The following is a 27,793-nucleotide window of genomic DNA, read 5'->3' as shown; positions in this document are numbered from 1 at the left end:
CAACGCTTCTTTGCAGGAGGGGTCTTTCCCGCAACCTTTAAAGGAAGCGGTGGTGAGGCCCCTCCTCAAGAAGCCTTCCCTGGATCCAGCCATCCTGAAAAATTACCATCCTGAAAAACTACTGCCCTTTGGGGAAAGTTGTTGAGAAGGTGGTGGCGCTTCAGCTCCGTCGGACCTTGAATGAAGCGGATTATCTGGACTCCTTTCAGTCTGGTTTCAGGCCTGGGTACAGCACAGAAACCACTTTGGTCGCTCTGACCGATGATCTCTGGCAGGCTAGGGATAGAGGGCACTCCTCTATCCTGGTGCTTCTTGACCTCTCAGTGGCTTTCAATACCATCGACCATGGTATCCTTCTGCAACGTCTGGAGGAGGTGGGAGTGAGAGGCACCCTCAATTGTGGGGTGCCGCAGGGTTCGGTCATGTCCCCCCTCCTATTCAACATCTACATGAAACCGCTGGGTGAGATCATATGACGGCACGGGATAAAGTACCATCAATACGCAGATGATACGCAACTGTATCTATCTGCCCTGTGCCAACTCAGTGTAGCGGCGGACGTGATGTGCCGATGCCTGGAAGCTGTCAGGATCTGGATGGGGGTAAACAAACTTGTACACAAACCCGACAAGACAGAGTGGTTGTGGATGCTGCCCCCAAAGGACAGTTCAGACAGTCCATCCTTGATCCTGGGGGTGAAAACTTACACCCCTCACAGAGGGCTCGCAATTTGGGGGTCCTCCTGGATCCACAGCTGACACTGGAACACCACTTGTCGGCTGTGACCAGGGGGGCCTTTGCCCAGGTTCGCCTGGTGCATCAATGTGGCCCTACTTGGATCGGGGTGCACTTCAAACAGTCACTCACGCCCTTGTCACCTCAAGTCTGGATTATTGCAATGCGCTTTACATGGGGCTACCCCTGAAAAGCGTTCAGAGACTACAGCTAGTCCAGAATGCAGCCGTGCGAGCGATATTGGGTGTACCAAGATACACCCATATTACATGTATCCTCTGCAAGCTGCACTGGCTGCCAATTCGTCTCTGGACGCAATTCAAGGTGTTGGTCATTACCTTTAAAGCCCTACATGGCTCAGGACCAGCGTATTTGCGAGACTGCCTACTGCCGCATACCTCCCAACGGCCGATAAGATCCCACAGGGTGGGCCTCCTTAGGACGCCGTCAGCCGGACAGTGTCAGCTGGCGGGGCCTCGGAGGAGAGCCTTCTCTGTGGCCGCTCCGACCCTGTGGAATCAGCTACCCCCAGAGGTCCGGACCTCGCCCACCCTCATGGCCTTCAGAAAAGCTGTTAAAACCTGGCTGTTCCGGCAGGCCTGGGGCTGTTGACCTTATTATGTAGGGTCCAGCCCCAATTTGAATGTATGCGTGTTGGAGAATTTTAATCTTTATTTTTATTTTGTTTGTTTTTCTTTTCTTGTTCTGTGTAAGCCGCCCGGAGTCCTCCGGGATTGGGCGGCCTATAAATCTAATAAATTAAATTAAACTAAATTAATTATAACTCACTTAACAACGGTCTTGTGTAGCAGTGGAAATGTTGGGTTCAATTGTGATTGTACCTTGAGGACTACCTATATTCTAGGAGGGGCTGGAAAATATTTTTGCCCACATATTGCGGCCATTAGCATAGGTAGTATAAGAAAACAGTTTTATTAGGTTTAGCTTGCTTTATTTTCCTTATGGGAATTATTTTTCTTTTCTGCCATCCATTAGGATTAGGCCAGGTTAGCAATATTTTTAAATAAATACATAGACCAGCATTATAAAATCTTGGACCATCAGACATGGGACGGAGTTCTTCACAGCTCTGCCTTGAATTCTGAAGTTTGGATCTAGCTGAAATAGACAAACAGACCCACTAAGCCTGGTTCCCAAATCCTGATAAGCTGTGATGTGTTTAATTTGATTTAGGATTCAAATGCCGTTGAGTTATTGGCTGAGCTCACAAATCTTGCGTAAATGTAATTTTTTTCACTAATGTTTTCTTCACCAAGTCATAAAGGATATATGTTCACATATGTTGCTAAATCCTAATAGAGGGATTCATACATTTCTCTCTGCAACAACCAAATCTCATCAGGGCTTAGCATGAGGTATGAATGCAGCAATGGACCGTGGCTTGTTTCAGTCAAAGCTTGTTGAACAAATCCTGGTGACATGATATAAAGACACAAGTCCCGATAAACAAACTGCAGTTACTGAAGTTATTCATTATACTGAGGCAGCCCTAACAATTGGCACCAAGGCTTATGCAAGCAGTTTTCCCTTGTGTGTGAGCCAAGTGTCTGTGCATGTACAGCCTGTGCAGAGGCAGGTGGAGATGACTATATTGAGCAGCTTGTTAAACAAAAGATGTGGCTGCATTAATAATTCAAAGACAGGTGTATTCTTCTTGCTCCCATGTGTTGCAAAGTACCTCCTCTGGAGGCTTAGCAGAGATAGACACAATTTTGCAATATGGAAATGAAATCTGGCACAATCCGCATAGCATGCTCTAACAACCTCTGCAGTTTTAAAGGCATACGGTTTTTGGGAAAAAAAAATTCCATCTCTGTTTTTCATCTAGATCTTACATAATGCACCCAGAGTCCCTTGTGATTGAAAATACTGTATTTTTCGGAGTATAAGACGGACCGGAGTATAAGGCGCAGCAAGGTTTTGAAGAGGAAAATTTTAAAAAAAGTTTTTGCACCCCCCCTCCCAAAAGGCATGAATAGCCTTTAGGGACCTTGCAGAGTGCTCCCGGGGAGTGGCAAAAACAAGCAAAAACAGCCAGTTTTTCGTTAAAAAAAGGGCATGGATAGCCTGTAGGAAGCTTGTAGGGTGCTCCTGGGAGCTGGGGGTGGTGGTGGTAGAATTGAGCAAAAACCAGGCCATTTTTTACTCATTTCTGCCTTCCCCAGTCCGCAGAGGAGCTCTCTAAAAGCTTCCTAGAGGCTATGCACGGCCATTTTGGTGAAGGGGGCGGGGTTTCGGGAGGCAAAAAATGCTGTATTCAGTGTATAGGACACACCTAGATTTTCAGCCTCTTTTTTGAGGGTAAAAGGCGCGTCTTAAACTCCGAAAAATACGGTACCTCCTGTGATAGGAACAATTAAATGGTTAAACAAGTGAAAGGAAAAGGGAAATGCTTATAGATGCCAAGGCTGCGATCTGCATCAGGAGAGTTAAAGCACAACTTTCCAGAAGGACAGCCCACTGCAAAAGACGATGGAGTTCCTGCATCCTGTAGCTGCAGATCAGTGTGGCTTGTTCCTCTCCTGGCAAAAAAAATATATCAAGATGTAGGACGTAAGAGCAGCAAGCTGTTAATAGCATGAATGAGCCCAATGTCTACCTTTGTTGCTCTTGCCTTTATTGCACTCACACACACGCCAAAAGACCCTCAAACCTAGCCTAATGCTTTCCCACTTTTGCTGTGGCCAAAGATGCTCCCCACTCTGCTTCCTGCAGTGCAGAGGCCATCCTGAACCCCTCCAAAAATTGTCCCGTTCATTGTCTTATACCATCTTGGCTCAGCCCTGTCAGTTAAAAAGCCAAGAACGGTGAACACTATTGTAACTCCTCTACCCATTTGCAGTATCTGTAATATACAACCAACATAATAGGTAACGGTAAAGGTTCCCCTTGCATATACGTGCTAGTCGTTCCCGACTCTAGGGGACGGTGCTCATCTCTGTTTCAACGCCAAAGAGCCAGCACTGTCTGAAGATGTCTCCGTGGTCATGTGACTGGAGGCGCACAGATCACTGTTACTTTCCCACCAAAGATGGTTCCTATTTTTCTACTTGCATTTTTACATGCTTTTGAACTGGTAGGTTGGCAGAAGCTGGGACAAGTAATGTGAGCTCACTCAGTTACGCGGCACTAGGGATTCGAACCACCGAACTGCCAACCTTTTTGATTGACAAGCTCAGCGTCTTAGCCACTGAGCCACCACATCCCAACCAACATAATAGTGGCATATAAAAATCTCAGAGTTTTGCAATCAGCAGACTGACCTTGAATTGAGGAAACATAATAAATGGCCTTTCAGTGCTCTGGCAACACTTGTGGGGATTTTCAGCTATACAGGAAACCATTCCTGACCTTTATTCTGCCACAGTTATATATTCTTTGGAGGGGAAAAGCTGTCTCAGAAAATAGGGCATATAATATGTGTTTGAGCTGCTGATTTGCGTGCTGTAAAGCTTATTTCCCTTCTTGCAGAGTTATGGCGCAGAGGACAATCGGACACTTGGAATTCCTGGGGAGGACCTTGAAGGCGTCTACACGGCGAGAGCATTTGTAGGATGGTACAATGGCTTGCCGGAGAACAGAAATGTAAGAATTTTAGTGTCGTCCCTCTTCCATCTCTTAAAGGTTGCCACCTGCTCAAGCATCCATGGGAGGGACCTGCAGTTGGAAAAGAACACATAGATACCAAATTAAATCCAGAATGGTTGATGACTGTGAACCTGTTTGCATGTCTTCAAGAAGGTATTATCCCTCTCTTTCATGTGAAATGAGAAGGCCAGAAGAGAAGCTCTGGGGTTAGAGAAAAAAATAGAGATGCTTGTAGGAATGTTTGCCATCAGGTGTGGAACATGGGCACTGCAGCTTTTACAGTGGACATGATTATGCTTTTGACAAGCAACTTCATTTGTGAATAGTTGTCAATGTAACAATAATGGAAGCTGCTGAGCAGTTTTGGCCCTTCAGTGCTCTTCAAATAAGTAGTATTGGCATGATAAACTCAGAAATGTCTGGGAAGGGGTATTTCCTTATTAAACAGCGCAGCCCACATACTTTTCTCTAGGAAGACGTGATAAATATGAAGGGAAAATAGCCTTGTTCTTGTAACTTTTCCTTGTTTTGCAATGCTCTTTCCCTGCAAGATTAATTTTGAAAGTAGAAATATTTTCCCGTATGTTCCGTGTGATTGCACAGAATCTGTAGCATGGTGCATCTTAAAGGATATGGAAGAGCTTTCAGCATTTCAAGCCAGTCGTGAAATTATAAGGAAAAAATTCTGGTGGCTTGTTGCCTTGGATGAAAACTGGGAGTGAGCAACTGATTTTCAGGCTGTAAAGCAATTTCCCTTCTTCGTGCAGTGTGTTATGGCGCTGAGGACAATCAGGCCCTTTAGCATTCCTGGGGAGGTATGAGATGAAGGATTACTGTGAAAGATCTCTTTGTTGTTTTAGCTGAAGCCAGACTTGAACAGTGAGACAGCGGTCATCCTAGGTCATGGGAATGTGGCATTGGACATTGCACGGATTCTCCTATCGCCTCTTGAGATTCTTCGGGTAAGTTGTGAACGAGTCCTGGAGTGTTACATGATGGTGGGGAGCTAAACAGTGAGGTTTGCTATCGACCTGCCAGAAAATAACCTTTCAGGGAATGAAGGGTTGTGGTTCAAAGACCCATCTGACTGCAGCCATCCTGGAGTCTTGCATTTCAGGTGACCACTTGTCTGTTTTATTGAAGGGGAGGGGAGTACACCTTGCATCTCCTGCTGTAGGAGTGGGGTTGCTGCATGTGAATCATTCTTCCAAAATCCTCTAGGACCATGATGGTGAATCTATGGCAGACGTGCCACAGGCGGCACGCATAGCCCTCTCTGCAAGCACACCAGCCATTGCCCCAGCCCAGCTTCACTGGGCATGTGTGTGCGCGCACCTCCTGCCAGCCATCTGGTCTTTAGGTCTCTGCCGTGCATGCGCGGGATGCACGCATGCATCCAGGGGACACGTGCATGCATGTGTGGGGTGTATGCCCCCCCCCATTCCTCATTTTGGGCCTGGAAGGCCTCTTGCGCCAACCTGGAAGACAAAATGAGGCATGGGGGCACCACATGAGGGCTCTCCCCTGCACCCCTGCATCCTGTTTTGGGCTTGGAAGGCCTTCTGCACCAACCTGGAAGCCAAAACGGGGTGGGGAGTGCTGCATGAGGCCCCTCTGTGCCTGGAAGGCCTTCTGCACCAACCTGGAAGGCAAAAATGGGCGAGGGGAGGATTCCACGTGCATGCGTTGGGGCAGGCGCGTATTGCATTATGGGTGTGGGCTTTCAGCTCGTGACGACAAAAAGGTTAGCCATTACTACTCTAGAAGAAGACTTGCGGTTTGCTTCTTACTCTACTGCCTTCCCTTCTTTAGGGGCATGACTCTCTCCTCTTTCCCTGCTTTTCCTCGGCCTCTCTGCTTTTTTGCCTTAAAGTGGTGGAGCAATTTTTGTTTCTCTTTTTCCCTCTGATGCTAGAATTCTTGAGAGTAGTGAACAGTTTCTGGCTCTAGGAAACGCCACCATGAACTTCCAAGTTTCTTATACCTTCTTCAAGTAAAAGGGGGCAAAACTGCAAACCTAAGGCCAGATTGATCCTCCACCTTTGCCTGTTTCTCCCCAGACCTGAGGGTGCTTTCTCTTAGACTTTGCAGGCAGAAAATACAATGAAGTGATTCCCTCGAAGTTTTAGATATATCTTTTTACTGAGACTTTAAAATGTTGGTTTTAAGTCTGCTTTATGTACATTGCTAGCTGCTTGAATTCTTTTTAAAACAGGAAAATGAGATTAAAATATTGGTAATAAATGCATGGTGTTCAATGTACAGTTATTTGCAGGTGTTAATGCCTTTTTTCCCATATTAATAACTAATACCCATCAGTATTGCATCTCCCCCTTCCTGCTCTCTCCTTTTCACCAGTTTCCCTTTCCATCACAGTGTTGATGTGTTGTCAACAGATGCAGCATTGTGAAAAATTGCTCGAAAAAATGCATGCTGTCGTTCCATTACTGTGGCATTAACCTGAGAGAAGGTCTTTGCGTTGAGTGCAATTCATTTGAGCAGATGGCTGTTTGTTCCATGTTGCCTGCCCTAATCTACGTTCCTCCCTCCCTCTAGAAAACTGACATCACTGAAGAGTCCTTCTCTGCCTTGGCCAGCAGTAAAGTCAGACGGGTGTATCTTATTGGCAGAAGGGGTCCCCTCCAGGTGGCTTTCACCATAAAGGTAAAAGAAAAAAGGAGGAAGGGTAGTTCACTAACAGGTCTTGACGTCCAGTAAGGTTGTTCATTCTACAAAGACCAGTTCACACTAAGACAGAAATTTGTAAGAAGGGGCCATTGAAAGCCCACCCAACTTCAAAGTGTTATCCTGAAGCCCCCCGTAAAACTGCTGCTGACTGATACCGTAATTGACAATACAAACATTGTGAAATACTTAGGGAAATAAGCACATGCATCAGAGGTGAAATGCTTCTGGTTTGCACCGGTTCGCCTGAACTGGTAGTAAAAAAAATACTAAAAAAAAGTTTTTTAAAAAAGTTCCAACGATCGCACATCGCACATCGCCGATCTTCCGAACTTTTTTTTTTTTTACTTTGTAAGCATTTTTTTTTTACTACAGGTTCTCCAGAAACGCAGGGTGGTGGTGGTCTGTTTTTGCTCCTAGCAGGCTTCCCAAAAATGGGGGGTGAGGGGTGTTGAGAAAGAGGAGAGGAAAGGAAAGGAAAGGAAAGGGAGGGAAAGGGAGGGAAAAAGGAGAGGAAGGAAGGACTACAAACCTGACACTAGATGCAGCTTCAGAGGATAATCCAGGGCTGGAAGGTACCTGGAGGTCATCTAGTCCAAACCTGCTCCAGTAGGACATTGTTAAAGTAAGTTTCTGTCTTTTGTTCCCCCAGTTACATGACTACATAACCACGTCCACATAGTCACATTACCCTACCAAGCCACACCCACCAAAAACCGGTAGTAAAAAAATTAGATTTCACCACTGACATGCATGTATATCAGCCCAACAAGATAGACCAAACTAAGAAATACATACAGTTCAGATCTACATTTATTGTATAGTGATAGATTCTGCAAGTCTGAATGTGTTCCCCCATGACCATTTTATTTTGGGTGCACTAGGAAGAGGTTTTTTCATATTACTTTCTTACTGAGCTCAAGATCCTCTTATCTAACTGTTGCACTGATAGCAGCTCTTCCTCCTGTTTGTTCGAGGTCCTTCCCTATACCTTCTGCAATATATAACTATTAATTATTTTCACTTAATTGTTTTTTAAAAAAATATTTATTAAATTTATATGCCACCCAACTCCCTGCCTAAAGCTACTCTCTTTGGTTCTGTTTCCTCTCTCTTTGGGGAGGTGTAGCAGCGTACCAGTCAAGGGACAAAAGAAACATCTACATCGTGGCCCCTGTTAAGATCAGTCATTGACTACGCTTTGGGAATTGAAGTAGCCCCATCATATTGGATGCTCAAGCAGGAAGTGAATGTACTTCTCAGAATCTAATGAATTTAGTTCATGGTTCTGAAGAAGGAAAGGATGCCCAAGATTCACCTCATACTTGTTGATGTGGTAGGAGTGCACTGTTCTTCTCAGGGTTGTTCATGGCATCTATGCAGGGGCAGGTTCCGGATTCTTCTACTGTTGGTTCGTTCAGGGATGTGCTTCTGGCTCGTGCATGCTTTATGCTGGCCTAGTAAAAAAACAGTAGTAAAAAAACAAGATGGCGGCACCTACAGCGCCACCAATAGAACCAGTTGGGGTGCATGGGTGGCCGAGTTACTACCTACTTGGCCGAACCGGGCCAAACCAGTAGGAACCCACTTCTGCATCTGTGCATCAGCTCACCTGATTGAAATGGTATGATGGAGGCCTACTATGTGTATCATCTTAATTTGTTTTTAAATATCTTACTTTGCTTTTAAAGTTCTGGTTGTAGCTGCAAGGGTTAAGCAGAGTTAGGAAACAATCTGGGTGGGTCTTCTGAGCTTTAAACCATTGGCTGTTGTTCAGGATTCAATCTGGGTGTATTGGGTGTATTTCCAACAATAATGTTGGCAGGATCCAATCTGGGGCACGTATACTCACCTTCGTTCACCAGAATTAGGAAAACTTTAGATCCAGGCATGCTATAATAAGGAGATTTTTCTTTTATTCTCAATTATCCCTGCCCAGGTGACATTATCTAGCCAGGTTTGGCTGGTTTTGGAAAACTAAACCTATCACCCTCTCTGTGTCAATGTCAGTCTCCCTGCATCACCTACCCTTTTGCCTTGTGTTTCTGTCTCTGAAACCTTCAGGAGCTGCGGGAAATGATCAACCTACCCAGTGTTAGACCTTTCCTGGATCCTGCAGATTTCAGAGATCTTGGGGATGCCATTAAAGGTGAGGATCAGCTAAATATCTGTTGATAAAAGTAGCATAAACTAACAGACGAATACCTGGTGTCAGCTAAATCTTCAGTCCTTGCTAACAACAGTAATTGGAACTGGAATTTTCATCACTAAGCAATGCAACTGTAAAGTGTAACATTACATAACTGCATCACTTAGTGGTAGCAATACCAACAGGCCCTGTTGTTCTTGTTAATCGTGGATTGTGCACAGCGGTGAAATTCAGAAGCTTCTGACAGGTTCTGGAGAACCAGTAGCGAAAATTTTGAGTAGTTGGAAAACCGGAAAATCCCACCTCTGGCTGGCCCCAGAGTGGGGTGGGAATGGAGATTTTGCAGTATCCTTCCCCAGCCATGCCCACAGAACCAGTAGTAAAAAAAATTGAATTTCACCACTGAATGTGGATCATTAAGTGAGCACCTCCTCACAACTTCCTGCTAACTTTCCACAAGTAAAGTCAATGGGAGAGCTGGCAGGAAGTTTCAAATCCTAAGGGGTGCTGGGTGAAGGAGGGTGTGCAGGCTCGGGAGGGAGGGATTGCCATATGCAGGGGTACCTGCTGTGGGTATATGCATGTTCTACAGATCCTGGACCTCATAAACCATAACCATATTACTCAAGAGAAAAAGTCATGTTGGTGCGAGCGATTTAGAGCAGGGATCTCCAACATTGGCAACTGTAAGCCTGGTGAACGTCAACTCCCAGCAAAGCTGGCTGGGGAATTCTGGGAGTTGAAGTCCGCCAGGCTTAAAATTGCCAAGGTTGGAAATCCTTGATTTAGAAGATCAACTTGCAACCTTCCCTGCTGGCTTCCCTGTTGTCTTTGATTGTGGAAAGCCAGTAGGTAAGGTTGTAAATGGCAATCAGATGACTGGGATACTACAGTTGTCATAAATGCAAGCCAATTGCCAAGCACCCAGATTGTGATGGGTGGAAGACCAGTTGTAAGTACCACTCATTCAGTACCATCATAACTTTGGACAGTCAGTAAATGAGTGGTTGTTAATAAAGACCCATGGTCCCAAAACCATTCCCTTTAATTATATTCTCTAAATGGAAGTTTTTGTTCAAAAGCTAGGTGGAGTTTTCTTTTTCCATCAATTGGGTTGTTATCATCTGGATTGTTTTCGCTAACATCATATTTTTATTCACAATTGTTATATTGCATGTAAAATGCCAGGAAGGTTTCAAAGACAGGATTGAAAGACAAATAAATTGCAATAAATTATCTACAAGGGTTTTAGGCTTTCCTAACTGAGATTGGTATGGTAGATGGCTTAGCCCAACACATCTGAAGTAGGCCAGGTTATGGAACAGGACATTATTTCATAACCAAAGAATCAGGTTGTTAAAGTAATACTTAAAAAGACACAATATTGACACAATTATTGTGGACAATTTTTAAAACTAGCCATCATACAATTTTTTTTCCTGTTTACAAGTGTTTTATTTCCATTTCATTCCATACAATCACATGTATACTGTACATAACCGGGGCATATAACATTGAATAATAAACACCGCCCTCGCTTTTATAGACAATACCCCCCACAATACAAACCCAATATACCACCTTGACCCACCATACACCCTCTTTCACCCCCCTCCAACTTTCATTCTTCCTTCCTACCTACCCCTCTACTTCCTACTTCCCCTCCCCCTCTATCGCTCCTCTCTCTTACATTCCCTCCCTTCCTTCTCCTCCTACCTCCGATCCTCTCTCCCACCCTCTCCACCCCTCCTTCTTCTTTCACTCTATTCCTCCCTTCGGTGTACCTCTATTGTCTGCCACTATGTTCAGCTTGTCCTATTTTTACACTAACCTTGAAAAGCCACAGTATACAAGTGCAATCATGTACTTTAAAATCTAACACATATTATGTTTCCCCCTCCCCCTAGAACCCCACCTCCCTTCCCTCCCCCCGACTTCCCAGAGCCCGTACACGGTATAACTTTTTAGCAAACACAGTCTAAAATGTCTTAAAACAAAGCAGAGAAAAGATCAATAAAATCTCTACATTGAACTCAGCTTCTTACTGTTACCCAAACTTTAAACAATTTAAGTTGTTACTAATCTTAAGCATAGGCTATCTGGAGTTTCTTAGTCCCATATTTGCTTTGTGTATAATCAATCCATTTTTTCCAGTCTCGTTTATATCTCTCGTTTGAATGTTCTTTAAGATATGCTGAAATTTTTGCCATTTCGGCTAAGTTTATAACTTTCAAAGTCCATTCTTGAGTTGTAGGCACGTCTTTCTTCTTCCAGTATTGCGCCACCAACAGTCTTGCTGCCGTTATTAAGTACAGAACCAAGTTAATCTCTACCGCTATAAAGTCAGTACATATACCTAGTAAAAACAACTAAGGGGTGAATTTTATCCTTCTTTTGAAGATATTTTGCAGGATCCACCATATTTTTATCCAAAATGCCTTAACCTTACGACATGTCCACCATATATGAAAATATGTAGCGTCAAGAGAACCACATCTCCAGCATTTAGGCTGTACATTCGGATACATAGAAGCAAGCTTTTTGGGATCTAAATGCCATCTATAAAACATCTTATAAAAATTTTCTCTCAGATTTTGTGCTTGTGTAAATTTCACATTTCTTACCCATATTCTTTCCCATGTGTCCAGCATTATTGGTTCCTCAATATTCTGAGCCCATTTTATCATACAGTCTTTAATCAGTTCCGTTTCAGAATCCATCTGTATTAATACATTATATATCCTCTTTATATGCATTAAGCTTTGATCTCTTATTTGTTTAAACAGATTATCCTCAACTTTTACAAAGCCAATTTTTTTATCTATTTTCCACCTAGCCTGTAATTGGCCATACTGAAACCACGTTTGAACTACCTTCTCCTCTTTAAGTACCTCTAAAGATTTTAATTGTAACACCCCCCTTTCTGAAGTAAGAAGTTGTCTATAAGTGGTTCTATCGTGTTTTTGTTCTATATTCATATTTTGAATTGCATGTCTAGGAACTGCCCACATGGGCAACTTATCGTTTAATTTGTGTTGATATTTTTTCCAGACCTGCAATAAAGCATTTCTTAAAATATGATTTTTAAAATTCTTATCCAATTTTTTGTTAAATAACAAATAAGCATGCCAACCATATACCAAATCATGTCCCTAGATATTCAATATTCTATCATTGGTTAAATGGGTCCAGTCACTAATTGCAGATAATGCCACTGCATCATAATATAATTTTAAGTTGGGTAGTTTCAATCCTCCTCTTTCACATACATCTTGCATTATTTTCATCTTTACCCTCGGCTTCTTTCCTGTCCATACAAATTTGTTGATACCCTTCTGCCATTCTAAAAGATTCGCATCTCTTTTGAGTATTGGTAACATTTGAAAAAGAAATAAAAATTTTGATAAGATGTTCATTTTCACTGCCGCTATCCTACCCAGCAAAGATAAATGCAGTTTCTCCCACCTTTTCATCTCCGTCTGTATACTATGCCAAAGTGGTTCATAATTATGCTTATATAATTTCCCATTTGAAGTTAAAATATTAACTCCAAGATATTTGACTTTTTTAACTACCTCACATCCTAACATCACTCCTAATTCTTCCTTTTGTTTAGTATTCATATTTATAGCTAATATTTTAGTTTTTCCTAAATTTATTTTAAAGCCAGAGACTTGACCATATTGATTAATCATATTCATTAAGACCGTACTGGATTCCTGCGGTTGTTCCAATATTATAACCAAATCATCCGCAAAGGGGCGGACTCTATATTCTTGCTGTCTGATCTTAATCCCTTTTAGACCATCCAAGCCCCGTATCTTATTCAACAATACTTCCAAAGTTATAATGAACAATAGTGGGGACAAAGGACAGCCCTGTCTTGTACCTTTTTCAATTTGAAAGGAATCTGTTAAACTTCCATTGACTATGATTTGGGCTGTTTGCTGCTGATATATTGCACCAATTGACCGTAAAAAGCCATCTCCTATCTGCATTTTTTGCAATATCTTCAACAGGAATTGCCAATTAACTCGATCAATACGAGTTACGCCATCATACGATTTTGATCAGTTACAAAATGTTAGCCTTTACACTTTGTACTTCTACCCTGTCTCATAGCAGGAGTTTAAAGAATAGCCAGTGAGGAGCAGAAAGAGACACCAGGAAGAGATGCAAACAGGGCCTTATACCGTATTTTTCAGAGTATAAGAGGCACCGGAGTATAAGACACACCAAGGTTTTGAATAGGCAATTTTTTTAAAAAAGTAGGTAGGTAGATAGGGGGATAGAGAGGGAGAGAAAGAAAGAGAAATATAGTAGGGAGGGAAGGAGAGAAAGAGAGTAGTTAGGTAGCTAGGTAGATAAAGGGATAGAGAGAGAGAGAGAAAGAGAAAGAGAGAGAAATTCGGTAGGTAAGTAGGGAGGGAGTGTGTGTAGGTAGGTAGTTAGGTTGGTAGGTAGGTAGGTAGAGGGATAGAGAGAGAGAAAGAGAGAGAGAAATACAGTAGATAGGTAGGGAGAGAGAGAGAGAGTAGGTAGGTTGGTAGGTAGAGGGATAGAAAGAGAGAAATAGAGAGAGGGAGAGAAATACAGTAGATAGGTAGGGAGAGAGAGAGAGTAGATAGTTGGTAGGTAGAGGGATAGAGAGAGAGAAAGAGAGAGAGAGAAAGAAATACAAAAGGTGGGGACAGAGAGAGTAGGTAGGTAGGTAGATGTTTCCAGGTATATTTATCCATGTGCTGGAGAAGGAAATCGCTGACAATTTGCAGCACCTAAGACTTTGTTTCTGCTGGCACAGCATTTGATCAGTGTAATTCTCATCAATCAGTTAAAGAGCTTTCCAAAAGGGGGGGGGGAGGTTGTGCACTCTGCAAACCTCCCAAAATTGGTCCGTTTTTTGCTAAAACGGGCCCGTTTTTTTTTTTCATAAAAAAGGCATGAATAGCCTGGGGGAGGGGGGGGCTTGCAGTGCTCCTGGGGGTGCGGGGAACCAAAAATGAGCAAAAAAAGGCCCATTTTTCGCAAAATATTAGTCAAAATATTTGTCAAAAATTTGCATGAATAGCCTTATGGAGGCTTATAGAGTGTTGCTGGGGGCTGGGGGGGGCAAAAAATGGCCCGTTTCTTGCTCATTTCTGCCCTCTCCAGCCCCCGGGAGCCCTCTGAAAGCCTCTTTAAGGGTATCACATTCATTTTGGTGAAGGGGCGGGGCTTCAGGAGGCAAAAAAATGCTATATTTGGTGTATAAGACATACCCAGATTTTCGGCCTCTTTTTTGAGGCAAATAGGTGTGCCATACTCCGAAAAATCCGGTAGGCGCTTACAGATGTGGAAATGGTTAAGGAGACAGATGGAAGGAAGGACATGCTTCCTCTTGTCCAAGTGACTGGAAATTCAATCCATAGATTTGCTTCCTTGCTTAAAATTAAATGGAGTGGGGAATAAAATCTACTCATTGCTTAAGGCAGAGATATCTCCATACATCAATCCGGGGGAAGAGTAAAATTGTCTGGCAATCTCGTCAAAGTAGTCTCCTGTCATACAGTGTATTTGGGCCTACATTTGTCACCCCAGAGCTATAGCATGAGGAGAAACAAATCCCCCCAAACTCTGAAGACACAAAGAGAAGCTAGGTTTCCATGAATGAAGCAATTTGGATTAAGTGAATTATGGTAAGGTTCTGTAAGGCTTCCTGAAGTTGCTGAACCACAAATCCCAGAATCCTCCTCTACCAACCATTTATCATGGAGTCGCTAGGTGTTATTATTGGACAACATTTGAGAGTAAAGGTTTTCCACCCTAATGTGGTTTTGATTTTCTCCTCAACTGTGCTTGAACATAGCAATAGCAATAGCAATAGCAGTAGACTTATATACCGCTTCATAGGCCTTCAGGCCTCTCTAAGCGGTTTACAGAGAGTCAGCATATTGCCCCCAACAATCTGGGTCCTCATTTTACCCACCTCGGAAGGATGGAAGGCTGAGTCAACCCTGAGCCGGTGAGATTTGAACCGCTGACCTGCTGATCTAGCAGTAGCCTGCAGTAGCCTGCAGTAGCCTGCAGTAGCCTGCAGTGCTGCATTTAACCACTGCGCCACCTTCCATCAGCAGGAAACTCAGATGTGTCATCCAGATGGGAAATTACTAATGTTTTGAGTTAATTCAGCAGCCAGGGCTTTGAATAAGTTGGTTGTTTTATAATTTATAATTTGGCCAATGTGATCCAGGCCAAATGAAAGCAATTATAATTTAGTCATTGGGTGTAATGATTGATGCCAGAAAAAAGCTCATTTTGTCAATATCTGGGAATATTGAAGATTCCATGTGAATTGTTACAAAGGGACAGATTTGTACAGCAACCATTTTTAGAAATGGTTTAACGTCCTGTGTTTTTTAGTGAGCCAGATGTATCTCCTAGTTTCCCCTCATTTTCCATCAGAACATCTCTTGTAATAATAATAAACTGCCACCTGTGTTGCCTGGTTGAATTGCAGTGTTTTGAACATGCAGTGTGCTTTGTAACCTTGGGAGAGAGCTGGGACCATTCCCTGTCTGGGGTTTCTCCACAAAGAGCAGGTTTTCTGCAAATTGAATTGGGGGTGGGGGAGGTGAGGATCAGAGGGAAAAAAGCAGAAAAGTGACAAAAGTGCAGGTGTACAATGTAAATTAGAACAAACTGTAGATGGAAGATGGAAAAAAGGTGCGTCTTATACTCTGAAAAATCCGGTAGGCACTTACAGATGTGGAAATGGTCAAGGAGACAGATGGAAGGAAGGACATGTTTCCTTTTGTCCAAGTGACTGGAAATTCAATCCATAGATTTGCTTCCTTGCTTAAAATTAAATGGAGTGGGGAATAAAATCTACTCATTGCTTAAGGCAGAGATATCTCCATACATCAGATATCTCCATACAATGTAAATTAGAACAAACTGTAGATGTAATGCTTTTTTCAGCAGGGTTAGGTAAATTCTAAGCTTAAATTTCTGTATCAGCACTGAGCTGTTCTAAATTGCCTTTCTTCTTACATCAGTACAATTTGTGCTAATTTATTTCTCCGAATTTCTAATTTCAAAAGCCAGGCCTCTTCTCTTTGCTTTACATGTAATAACCTAAGGAAGAATCTTTATGTGGACTCAATGGTTACGTTCTCTGCCGGTGATGAATTGTCAGTTTACATGTCTTTGACTGAGAGAGGGTAATCTGGGATTTTTTTTTCACCACACCACCTCAGTGGACTTTATTCATGGTGACCACTCACTTTTGTATTCTGGGTACATAAACATGGCCATTTTTGCTCCTTTCTGTAAATGTCCTCACAACATAGCACACATTAGCCCTACCTTTCTACTAGCATTTGTTTGTCTTGAAATGCTTCCACTCATTTTTCTACCTTTAGTACATATTTTGTCAAGATATGCAAATTCATAATTTTTGCCATACACCTTGCAATTGCTCATCAATTTTTCCCTGTCAAACACAACTACTTTGATTGTATGTTAATACGTCAATTTTTAGATCCATGCTCTTCATTGCCTCATCCAACCTATCTAACATTCACCACAATTCATACAGGTTCTCAGTCGAGAACACGGAATCTTCTGCCTGTAAATGCACACAGTCACATTGCCAGTCAACCCAGCTCTAACTTCACCACAAGTATTCCTTTTTTTTAAAAAAACAAAAACCACAATTTCATTAAATTTCAAAAATAAAAAAGTTAAAATACAAAATTGCAACACAAAGTGGGTGGAGGAGGACAACCGGAAAAGTTTAAAAAGTGACATACAAACACACACCAAAAATAACATAGGAAAAGAAAGGGAGTGAGGGAGTGAGAGAAAGGAAATGAAAATCAGTGTCAGACCTGCTCAGCTTGAACCTCTAAGTAAGAACGAACCTTAACTCCATTTGTTGAGAAAGATATAGTTTACATGAAGTCAAGTGATCCAGTAATGGATCGCCAGAACTCCTCATATCTAATTTTCCCCTCTCTTAGTTGCCTCCCATCACTGGCCTCCATACATTTCCGCTCCAAGCTGCTTGGCCTGGAAGCCCATCTTAGAGAATTACAGTGAAGTTTTGTTTCGCTAGAAGCATCCCCCTTCGTAAGCACACACACACAAACCCTCTTGAGTTCATGGCTGCTGATACTGAATGGTTACATTGTGAGGGGGCAGTCTTTTTTCAGGTTATTCTGTTCAGCATCACTCACGCAGTGGTAAACTCTGCCTCCTGGAAAACCCCTTGTTTCCCAATACTTTTTAAATTTTCAGACATCCCAAGACCAAAGAAACGCCTGATGGAGCTGATGACCAAGACAGCTTTGGAAGAACCACCTGAGGAAGTGGGTGGCTGCTGGGCTTCAGCATCCAGAGAGTGGAGATTGAAGTTTCTGCGCAGTCCAGTGGAAGTGTTACCCACCATGGATGGCAAGAGAGCAAGAGCGATCCAGTTAGCTGTCAACAGGTTGGAAGTACGATCTCAAACATTTTCTGGGCCTTCAGCCCTCTTAACTTTTGCCTTGTCCTTAATTTATCCCTTTAAGGTTGGCAACAACCTTCACACTGACATCTTTTTAGCAATAAATTAAATATAGTTTTATTTTCCCACTCTAATTAGAAGTATCAGGGTAACTGCCTGCACTCTGCTTAAAAGGGAGGCTCTCCGGAAGCCACTATATGTGTCTCCAAGGATTCATGTTCTGTGTAGCATTGTGGGAATAACTCTTTCTGTTTGTTTTGCATTTATAGGAGGGTGTCCTGATAATAAAGCTCCCAACATCTAGGAGGAGAATTAGCTAAGAACTGATTTGCAACTATTTTTTGTTAGACTCCATAGCATCTTAAGGTGGGCTCCCATTCCATTCACTGTTGTGGCCTGCCAGCGGCCAGAGCTGGCAGCAAATTCAGACAGTGAGGAGGTTGGGAAGGAACATGGGCCGGTCCTGGAGTCGGGAGGGCTCTAATGAGGGCTCTGTGTCAGAGGGGGCAGGGGGGGGGACAGAGCAGCATGCCAGTCATCAGCTGCCTTCAGAGTCCAGACATCAGTGAGGCAGACGAACAGCTGGAGCCTGTTCCCAGTGTGCACATGCCCAGAGTTGCCAGACGAAGGAACAGGCTAAAGAACAGGGGTCGACTTGGGAGTAAGGCCACAAGTGGACGATGAATGGCCCCTCCCAGAGGAAACAAAAGAGGAACAAAAGGGGAGGGGAGTTTACATGAGACAATTAGTTTGCTAAATTGGTAGTGACTCTCCTTAGACTCCTTGCTAAGTTTTGCAGATATCAGCCTGTCAGCTCTCCAAGCCAGATAAGGTCTGTGACTGTAAATCCTTCCTTGAAAGACTTTGCTGGATGTGAATGAGCAGAATTCATAGTAAATTAATAAAAGGAGTTTTTGTCAGGACAAGGAGTTTGCTTCATGGGCCCGGGAAGCCTGGGTCAGAACATTCACACTTCCTTGAATGCTATTTAAACAAGGGAATTACCTGATCGTGGTTTATAGGATGGTCACCCTAACATTGTCCTTCTCCGTTTTTCCCCCATTTCTGGGCTGTTCAGGGAGCAGGAGATGCCATGAAAGCAGTTCCCACTGGAGAAATTGAGGAATTAAGGTCTGGCCTGATTTTTAGCAGCATTGGATACAAAAGCCTTCCAATAGATCCTGCAGTGCCCTTTGACAGCAAGCGAGGTGTTATTCCCAACAATTCAGGCAGAGTTCTTGGGGCACCAGGTGAGTAGAACTCGTGCTGTGCCAGGTAGTAGAAATTGGTGTGATAAAGACAATGGGGAATCAGAGAGTTCGGCTACAAGGCTGAACGATGAATGGCCAGCGTGTATTATTGGGACTCAGATACACACCTATGTTATCCACTAAAGAAGAAGAAGAATTTAGTCTTTCCAGACCTCATCTTGTATACAGGTAGTGCAAGTATAATTGAATGATCTTCTCCCTGGCTTTAGCAGGAGACTTTGAATGAATGTACCACAAGAAGTTACCTGACCATTGTTTGGATCTGTTCAAAATAAAGCACTGGGTCTCAATTGCCTGGTTGGTCGTTATGTTTTCCAGGGCTCTATTGCAGTGGCTGGGTAAAGAGGGGACCCACAGGTGTAATCATCACAACTATGAATGACAGCTTTGACACAGCCCAGTCTGTGCTAGAAGATCTGCAGTCCGGTGTCTTGCAGCTCTCCAGTGGCAAGGAAGGCTTTGATTTAGTGAGCCACATCCTTCAATCCCGAGGTGTGTATGCAACATATTTTGCAATTACCTCTTAGTCTCACTAATATCCTGCTTTCCAATCTTTTTCTTACGTATTTATTCAATTTTTATCTTCAAAGATAAAATACAAAATAAAGAGAAAGAGAAAACAAACTAACAAACATCTGACACCACCACCAACAAAAAATGTGTAGAAAAAAATATGGATATTGAATACATCATTGATAACTAATATTAAACATAAAAAATCCACCCCCCTGAATGCTGACAAAATACAACAAAAAACTGATGTATTCTCCTCCCCTCACATAACAGGCTGCAAAGAGTTATAAACTTTCCCATCTATACTTTTTTAAAAAATATATTACATAAACAGATGTCCCTTATATGGAAAACTAATAGTCTAGTAATTGAATCAATCCAATGTCTGTTCACTATATGCATGTAAAAAAAAACACCAGTCAACAGGTAAAAAGTAAAACTAATCTTCAAAATCCCTCTGTTAACCATTTGTTATTGTATATAACATGTAGAAAGTCCACAAATCTTTCACTCTCTTATAAATGTGTCGAACCCATTGTTTCTAATCAAAGCATCTAATTTTGCCTTCTCTGCCAATTCAGTTAATTTTAAAATCCACACTTCAACAGCCGGCATCCCCTTTTCCTTCCAATGCTTAGCATAAACAATCCCGTTTTCCAATCTTGTCAACTTTAAGGTGTGTGGATGTCAACTCCCAGAATCCCCCAGCCAAGGTTGGGAAACCTTGTTCTAATGCACAGTTGAAGAATCTGTGGCCAGCAGAATGCTACTAAAATAAACCATTAAGTGATGGTGGTGTTAGTTGCGAAGTCATGTCCAACCCATTGTGACCCCATGGACAATGTTCTTCCAGGCCTTCCTGTCCTCTACCATTTAAGCTCATGCTGACTGCTTCGGTGACTCCATCCAGCCACCTCATTCTCTGTCGTCCCCTTCTTCTTTTGCCCTCAATCTTTCCCAGCATCAGGCTCTTCTCCAGTGAGTCCTTCCTTCTTATTAGGTGTCCAAAGTATTTCATCTTCAGGATCTGGTCTTCTAAAGAGGAGCCAGGGTTGACCACCTCTAGGGCTGACCGGTTTGATTGCCTTGCAGTCCAAAGGATTTGCAGGAGTCTTCTCCAGCACCAAAGTTCAAAGGCCTCATTTTAAGTAGCTACCATTGAGTAGCTACTTAAGAAGGCTACCATTAAGTAGCCTTCATCATTGTCTCTGCTGGTGGAAGCTCCCGAGTTTATACAACTGGAATGTGACAAGTTCCCCACTTTGCATTTGTATTCTATGATGAGTGGGAATATCTGAGCTAAGGATTGCATATTAAGGAACTGTAAACCTGAGTGGCACCACATTTGCGTAGCTATCTTCAGTTCACCTTATCTAGAACCCAAATCTCTATCTTAAATGTTTTGGCAGGATCTCCTAGTGTTGTGACAAATGTCTTTGCACTTAGTCTGTGCTCACTGTAACACTTTCAGGTTGTTTACTTTGTATTGTTGAATTGATATTGAAAGAAGGAATCCACCCCACCCCCCCCGCCCAAAGTTGTCTTGAGGAGCTTGTGTGCTTCTTGAGTCTTAGAATTGATCTCTCTGGATTTTGCCTCTTTGTCTCAAGGAAACATGCCTGCTTGAGGACACATCTTCCCAAATGTTGTCCCCAGGCTTTGCTAGTCTCTTCAGCTGCCTGTTCAGATAAAGCGGTTGGGGAAGGGAGATATCAACAGAACATTGGACAGGAATGCTATTCATGTGAGATTTTTCTAATGACATGGTATTTTTGGCTTTTTGACAGTTTCCTCCCCTGCTTTTATGTACTTATGCTTACGAAAATCTTTGCTTGAACCTCTTATGCCGAAGTTACCTCCTGAGATTGTGGGCTTCAATCTTAAATAAACATTCTAGGAATTAAGTCCCTTGCCTCTGTGGGGTTTATTTATTTCTGCAGATTTGCATAATATCCAGAGATTCGAATACCAGAGGGATGAGGGTGTCCCTCGGAGCACACAGTTGATATTGCTACTAGGTAAAAGACAACAGAAAGCGATTGGCAGTGCCAGGGACTCCTTGTCATATGACAGATTTTCCACCCAGGTCTTTATTTCCTTGCTTCCCCCCCCCCCCTACATAGGAGGGCACAGAAGTGGTGTATTACTGTGAGAACTAGGTCTATATAAAGCAGCGGTTTTGATAGGCTTAGAAATGTAAGCAGATTGTCCTCCAGAGAACTCCAGGATGGATGATTTCACAGTGACATGTGAAACCTGGTAAAGGCTCAGAGGAATAGAGGAATCTCTTTTTACAATGTGTTTGCATTTGAATCAGCTTTGCTGTGGCCTTTTCCTAGTATATCTGGGAACACGATTTAAAGCCCAACTGGGTTTTTTTAAATTGTCATTTTATTTAAATGCTTTCAATTAGTGTCTTCCCTCTAAATTGATTCAAAATGTTTAAATGAACCAAAGGCAATTTTCCCCTGACGATAGAGTGATGCTATTAGAAGAAACTTTCCAGAAACGGTTAAGTGATTTGATTTGACTAGGACTTTTGAGTCTGCTTAGTCCTTTGTGCAGAGAGTGTGTCTTTAATTCAGAATTTGATTCTGAGGAAGCCTCAGCACATCTGAGGATTTCTGAGGTAGGTGTGTGTGCGTGTGTGTGTGTGTGTGTGTGTGTGTGTGTGTGTGTTTAATTTGGATTTTGATCTGTACTTCCCCTTTCTCTGCCAATTAATAGGGGTTCACCCTGTTTCCTTTTCGGATTGGGAGAAGATTGATGCTGTTGAAGTGGCAAGAGGCAAATTGTCTGGAAAGACTCGGGAGAAAATAGTCGATCAGGAGGAAATGATAGAATTGATTGGACAATGAGACTGGACTTGCTCAGGATTATCAACACAATACTGCACAATTTAAAGGTTGCAACAGATTGTGCAATCCCCTTTCGTTACTCTACAGATATGCCACCAACATTATCTGATGGTTTTGAATGTCTACATTGGTTGAGGGTACCAAAAACTTGTTGCTGTCCAAAGCGATGGATTTCATCTATAGTCTGGTGCATTCATTGTGTTTTTCACTGCTATTTTTGATCTGGGAAGCTTTCCGTTACTCTGAAGATGCTCTAAGCAGCTCCCAAAAAAGAGCAGTTCTCTTTTTAGCTTGATCCCTGTAGAAAAGGAAAGGGGGAGCAGATGAAGTCTTTTAGAGTTTCATTTTCAGGGATTTATCAACTGGTGTAAGTGCCTTATCTGCTTTTGCAATGATTTGAGGTTCCTTTTATAGGCTAGAGTTGGGATTGAGAGTGGTGGTCCTGCTCTGTTTTATTCCCATCTCAACTCCACATATACAAACCAGTTGAAGAAACTTCTGGATATGATTTCCACCACAATCCCTCTTGTCACTGCATTTCTACTGGACTTTTGCCATTAGATCTGATGCCATGACAACCTTCGTAGAAGAGTCACAATTGAATTCGCACAGCATTCCACATGGGTTCGGCAGCCTTACAAAGGCTTGAAGAAAATTAAATAAATGAATACAATTTGTAGGTTGCTTTGAACATTCTGGATGTAAAGGTGACAGTCAGTGTTACTCTAGAGGAAAGGGGGAGATAAATGTGGACTTCGTAATCATGAGGATAAGTCAGAGAGGAAAGGCAATATCAGTCACTCTTCTTATTAGCTCTGGAATTCTTTCCTGCTCACATCCTGACTTAGCTCTCCTATTGTGTATTGTATAATCATTTTTAAAAATAAAACTCTTTCTCAAATGGTGAACCTGGGTCAGCAGTCTAGACTTCAGTTTGTTGCCAATCATAAATCTTTTAGTCACAACATATGCTGTTTATTCTACTGCTCTTGCAATTTAAGGAGATAGAAAATGCAGAGCTGGGCTTCACACAGTTGACTGATTCTTGACAGATTCCTGTGCACACTAATTTTTGATAAGTCCTGGGAAATCAAACGAAATGGGTTTCACATCTTTCCCCACTTCTTATTTGTCTAAAAAATGGTTCCACATCAAGAAGCAACCATTTCCATCCATTCTAGTTCAGCTACTTCTTAGTTGCAGCAATTAAGATGGAAAAACCAGGATATTTTTTATTTATTCATATTGGAAATTCAATTTGAAGCTTGAGATTAATACTCATACTGGAAGCTGTATCGAAGAGCAGAAAGGCAGTATTTTGGGCCTCTAACTTTTCACATTTGAGATAGTTGAACATCACAAACCTGGGTGTCCTCTCCTTCCGAGATGAAATTCCTATGGTCCATCAACTTTCTTGTCCTGAATGTTCATTAGGTGGCGCCATGAGGCCACACTATGACTTAAAGCCAGCAAGAAAGTTAGATGGCTTCTAAAAAGTTTGTGGGAATTTCTGAAGTTTACTTAAAAGTCTGCCTTCCAGCAAACCTGATGTCCTCCAGATGTCTTGGACTTCTAACTTCTATAATCTCTGGTTAGTATGATTTTTGGAACCAGGAAGGCACAGGCTTGGAAGTTGATTCACCCGCTATAGACTCCAAAGTTTTAAAAAATCCAGCCTGGCTGTTAAGGGAAGGTTTGGTCTTCAAGCTGCTTTCTGATTACAATTCCTGATACTGGAATGAGGATTCTGCTTTCTGCTGCATTCTTTCGACGCAGCTGGCAGGCGTGGCCAGAGCCTCAGGCTTCTGATTGGCTCTGGCGCGCCTGCCGGCCGTTGGGAAAAATGCCAGCCGCCGATTGGCCACCCGCCTGACAGCTGTCAAATATAAATAGCTGTCAGGCGGGCTTCGTTCGTTCATGTTCTGATTTCGCTGTTGCCTGTTCCACGTTCATAAAGACTGTTCTGTTTACCTCAGCGCCTCGTTCTTAAAACTGGCGACGAAGGTGGGCAACACGGACCCCGTTATCATCCCAGCCTTGGCTCCTTCTTCGGTTTTCATCACTTTTCGGCCAGAGGCTGAATCCTGGGACGCATTTCTCAAGAGGTTCGAGGTTTGCCTCCAGGCTCATGACCTCTCCGATCTCCCTGAGGGGAGAAGACGGGGCACCTTCCTACATTACTGCGGCCAGAAATGTTTGCCACCGCCAGGGCTCTTTCTGCACCGACCCCGGTGCACACGATGCCTCTCGACCCGCCGCAGCAAGTGAAGGACACTTACCTTCGAACTTTCCTGCGGGTCCGGAGGCCGGGCCTTCAAGTCTGATGCGTCACAGCAGCAGACCTCCTCCTCCATTGATGACGGACATTCCCACTCCTAAGCATTTGCAGCGAGTGCGCAGAAGACCGACCTACTTAAAGGACTACGCATGCCCTGTCTGGGGGGAAGGGGTGTTGTGTCCTTCCGACGCAGCCGGCAGGCGTGGCCAGAGGCTCAAGCTCCTGATTGGCTTTGGCGGCTTGCCGGCCGGCGGAAAAAATGCCAGCCGCCGATTGGCCACCTGCCTGACAGCTGTCAAATATAAATAGCTGTCAGGAGGGCTTCGTTCGTTCTGATTTCGCTGTTGCCTGTTCCACGTTAATAAAGACTGTTCTTTACAGCCTAAATGTTGGAGGTGTGGTTCTCTCGATGCTACATATTATCATATATGGTGGACCTGCCAAAAGGTTAAGGCATTCTGGATAAAAATATGGTGGGTTATGCAAAATATTTTTAAAAGAAGGATAAAGTTTACTCCTCAGTTATTTTTACTAGGTATATGTACTGACTTTACAGTGGTAGAGACTAACTTGATTCTGCACCTAATAACGGCAGCAAGACTGTTGGTAGCGCAATACTGGAAGAAGGAAGACTTGCCTACAATCCAAGAATGGACATTGAAAGTCACAAACTTAGCCGAGATGGCTAAAATATCGGCATATCTTAAAGACCACTCAAATGAGAGATATAAACGAGACTGGAAAAAATGGATTGACTATATACAAAATAAATACGGGACCAAGAAATTCCAGTTAGCCTATGCTTAAGATCAGAAATGATTTAAATTGTTTAAAGTTAGTTCAGCAAGAAGAAGCTAAGATCAATGCAGAATGTCATTAATTTCTTTATTTCTTTTTTTTTTCTTCAATAGATTTTAGACTGTGTTTGTTAAAAATCCATACCATGTACGGGTTCTGGGAAGGGGGGGGGAAGGAGGGGGGTAGGAGGGGTGGAGGGAGAGAGGGGCACACACACACAAAAAAAATTGTACTTCGATGTTTTAATGATTGACGAATGATGAAATATTTGTGTTTTAAAAGAAATAAAACCTTTGAACAATAAAGACTGTTCTGTTTACCTTAGCGCCTCATTCTTAAAACTTTCCTTATCTATTGCCATATTGACAGTGCTTCTAGCTTCCTGAAGAAATGATAGTGTACCAAATTGGGGGGAAAAACAGAGGTAAGGAAGATGAGTAAAGGTCTTGAGGGATTCATGTTGGGCATTTGTCCATTTGAAATGTACTGCAGAAGCATATTGTCCTGAATGCCACAATCTTCCTCCTTGGCTTCATGACCCTCATTTCATTTTCTTCTTCTTAAACAATCTTAAATCACCTCTTTGTGTACTGAAATATAATAGCCTCTCCCTCCTCAATATTACATTGTTCCCTGCACACTTCAAGATGTCAAAAAAATAATAATAATGTAATGTTTTGTCAACCATGATTTTGAAGACAAGGTGACCGTTTGTAAGTGTGACCAGGTCTGTACTGTAGACAGGGCAGATGCTTCATGGCCCTTTGGGTCATTGACCAGGGGGCACCACAGTAATTTCTCTCCCAATTGCTCTTTCCTGTAGCATTTTTTTTCTTCAGTTCCTTTCATCCCTTTACCATTCCCTTCCTCTTGTCTGTTCCTCTTTCCTTCTGCCCTGGCTTCTCCTTGGATCTTAATTGAAGAGTCTGAATCAAAATCTGATGTGTTGCATGGTTAATTTTAGAATGTTTGATATACTCATGCTTATCATTTGGAACTGTCTTCCCATATGGGTCTTTATTTTGTATTATGAAAAATTGAGATGGGAGTGAGATGAAGACAAGCAAACTCACTTAAGGAGGCCCAGACAAAGTCTCCAAATTGCAGAACGGCACAATAACATCAGACTCAACCCCCCATTCAGTTTGCAAATGATGCATATTTACCGGCTGGCAGATAATGCGTTGAAGGGGATGACGGTAAAACCAGAGGATAAAGCTGATCATCCTGCCTGTAGCAATGTGCAAATCCTCCAAATCGGAATTATATAATTTCATAGGGAATCACAAATGATGTAACTCGGGCAAGATGGGATTGAGGTTCTGCACAGCCAAATTTATGATGGGAGGTTTTACTGCCAATTCAAGGAAGGCTGGATAATATTTTAACCCAGTAGGAAGAAAAGGGCAATAAAGAATTGGTTTTGTGGAACAGTTGCCCCGGAACTGGGAAACTTCTGAGCTTGTTCTGGATACATAATAGCCATGAAAGCAATGGCTTCCATTGTGCTAAAATCTGGGTATTTCAAACCTTGGTTGATTTATTTACGTATTAAAAAGAAGTAATATAATCAACCCAGCACATCTTGATGGGTCAATGTGGGCCACTTGCTGCAGCTGCTTCTGAGAAATTTGAGGTGCTTCCATCTCTGATGGAGTAAGTTAAAAAATAAACCCGCATTGTATTTGTTTCAAAAGCTAAAGAATATTTCCAAAGTTGATATTAATGACATAGATTATGACCTAAAGAAATGGTACATCCAATAATGGGATATCAATAATTTCATGTCTTAAAAATGTTAAATCAATTTCCTTGGCATTAAGATTAAAACTGATTCATCAAATTCATTCATCTATTCTGGGTGCCCCAAAGAATGTATTTGAAAAAATGTATGTCAGATTTTCTTAGTTGACAATGTAAAAATTTGAGGGGCCTCACATAATTTGGTCTTGTAAGCAACTGATATCTTTCTGGAATAATGTATTATCATAAGTAGATTTATGGGAAAATTTGTAATATTAAATATGTTAATATACTGTTGAACTATGCCCCACATCTCTGGAATTTGGTTATTCAATTATAATGGCTGTATTGGAAAGAGAATTATTTTGAGGAATTGGAAAAGTAGTTTTTATTCCTGCAATTAAAGATTGGATTTAAAACATTTTTTATCAGTTTTGGAAAAGCAATTTTAACTACTGATAAAAAATAATGCAATATGTTTCCCTTTGGCATTGATTTTATATCATACAACAATAGGGTATTATTTGTTTTCTTTAATCTAGAATTTTTAAAATATGGTTTACTGTTTGATGGATATGTCACATGTTTAGATAATCCTTCCTTTTTTCTAGTTCTGTGTATCTTTTTGTAAACCTTGTTACTATTAAAAAAAACACCTTATTAAAAAGC

The 27,793-nt window shown here is 42.2% G+C and overlaps 1 protein-coding gene across 2 annotated transcripts in view; it reads left to right on the top strand.

The window, feature by feature from the left end:
- Nucleotides 1-23,217, top strand: part of FDXR (ferredoxin reductase) — a 46,651-nt gene extending 23,434 nt beyond the window's left edge. For both annotated transcript variants that reach the window (XM_032211854.1, XM_032211855.1), the window contains exons 5-12: nt 4,228-4,341; nt 5,205-5,306; nt 6,901-7,008; nt 9,094-9,178; nt 17,456-17,655; nt 18,742-18,913; nt 19,253-19,426; nt 22,175-23,217. In XM_032211854.1, the coding sequence (XP_032067745.1) occupies nt 4,228-4,341; nt 5,205-5,306; nt 6,901-7,008; nt 9,094-9,178; nt 17,456-17,655; nt 18,742-18,913; nt 19,253-19,426; nt 22,175-22,305 (1,086 nt within the window). In that variant the 3' untranslated portion in view covers nt 22,306-23,217. The remainder of the gene's footprint in view (nt 1-4,227; nt 4,342-5,204; nt 5,307-6,900; nt 7,009-9,093; nt 9,179-17,455; nt 17,656-18,741; nt 18,914-19,252; nt 19,427-22,174) is intronic.
- Nucleotides 23,218-27,793: the final 4,576 nt, after the last annotated feature.

The sequence above is a fragment of the Thamnophis elegans genome, chromosome 2 (genome assembly GCF_009769535.1).
Source record: "Thamnophis elegans isolate rThaEle1 chromosome 2, rThaEle1.pri, whole genome shotgun sequence".
NCBI lineage: Eukaryota > Metazoa > Chordata > Lepidosauria > Squamata > Colubridae > Thamnophis > Thamnophis elegans.
Note: the sequence above shows the minus strand (reverse complement) of the source record. Positions and strands in the feature narration are given on the sequence as shown.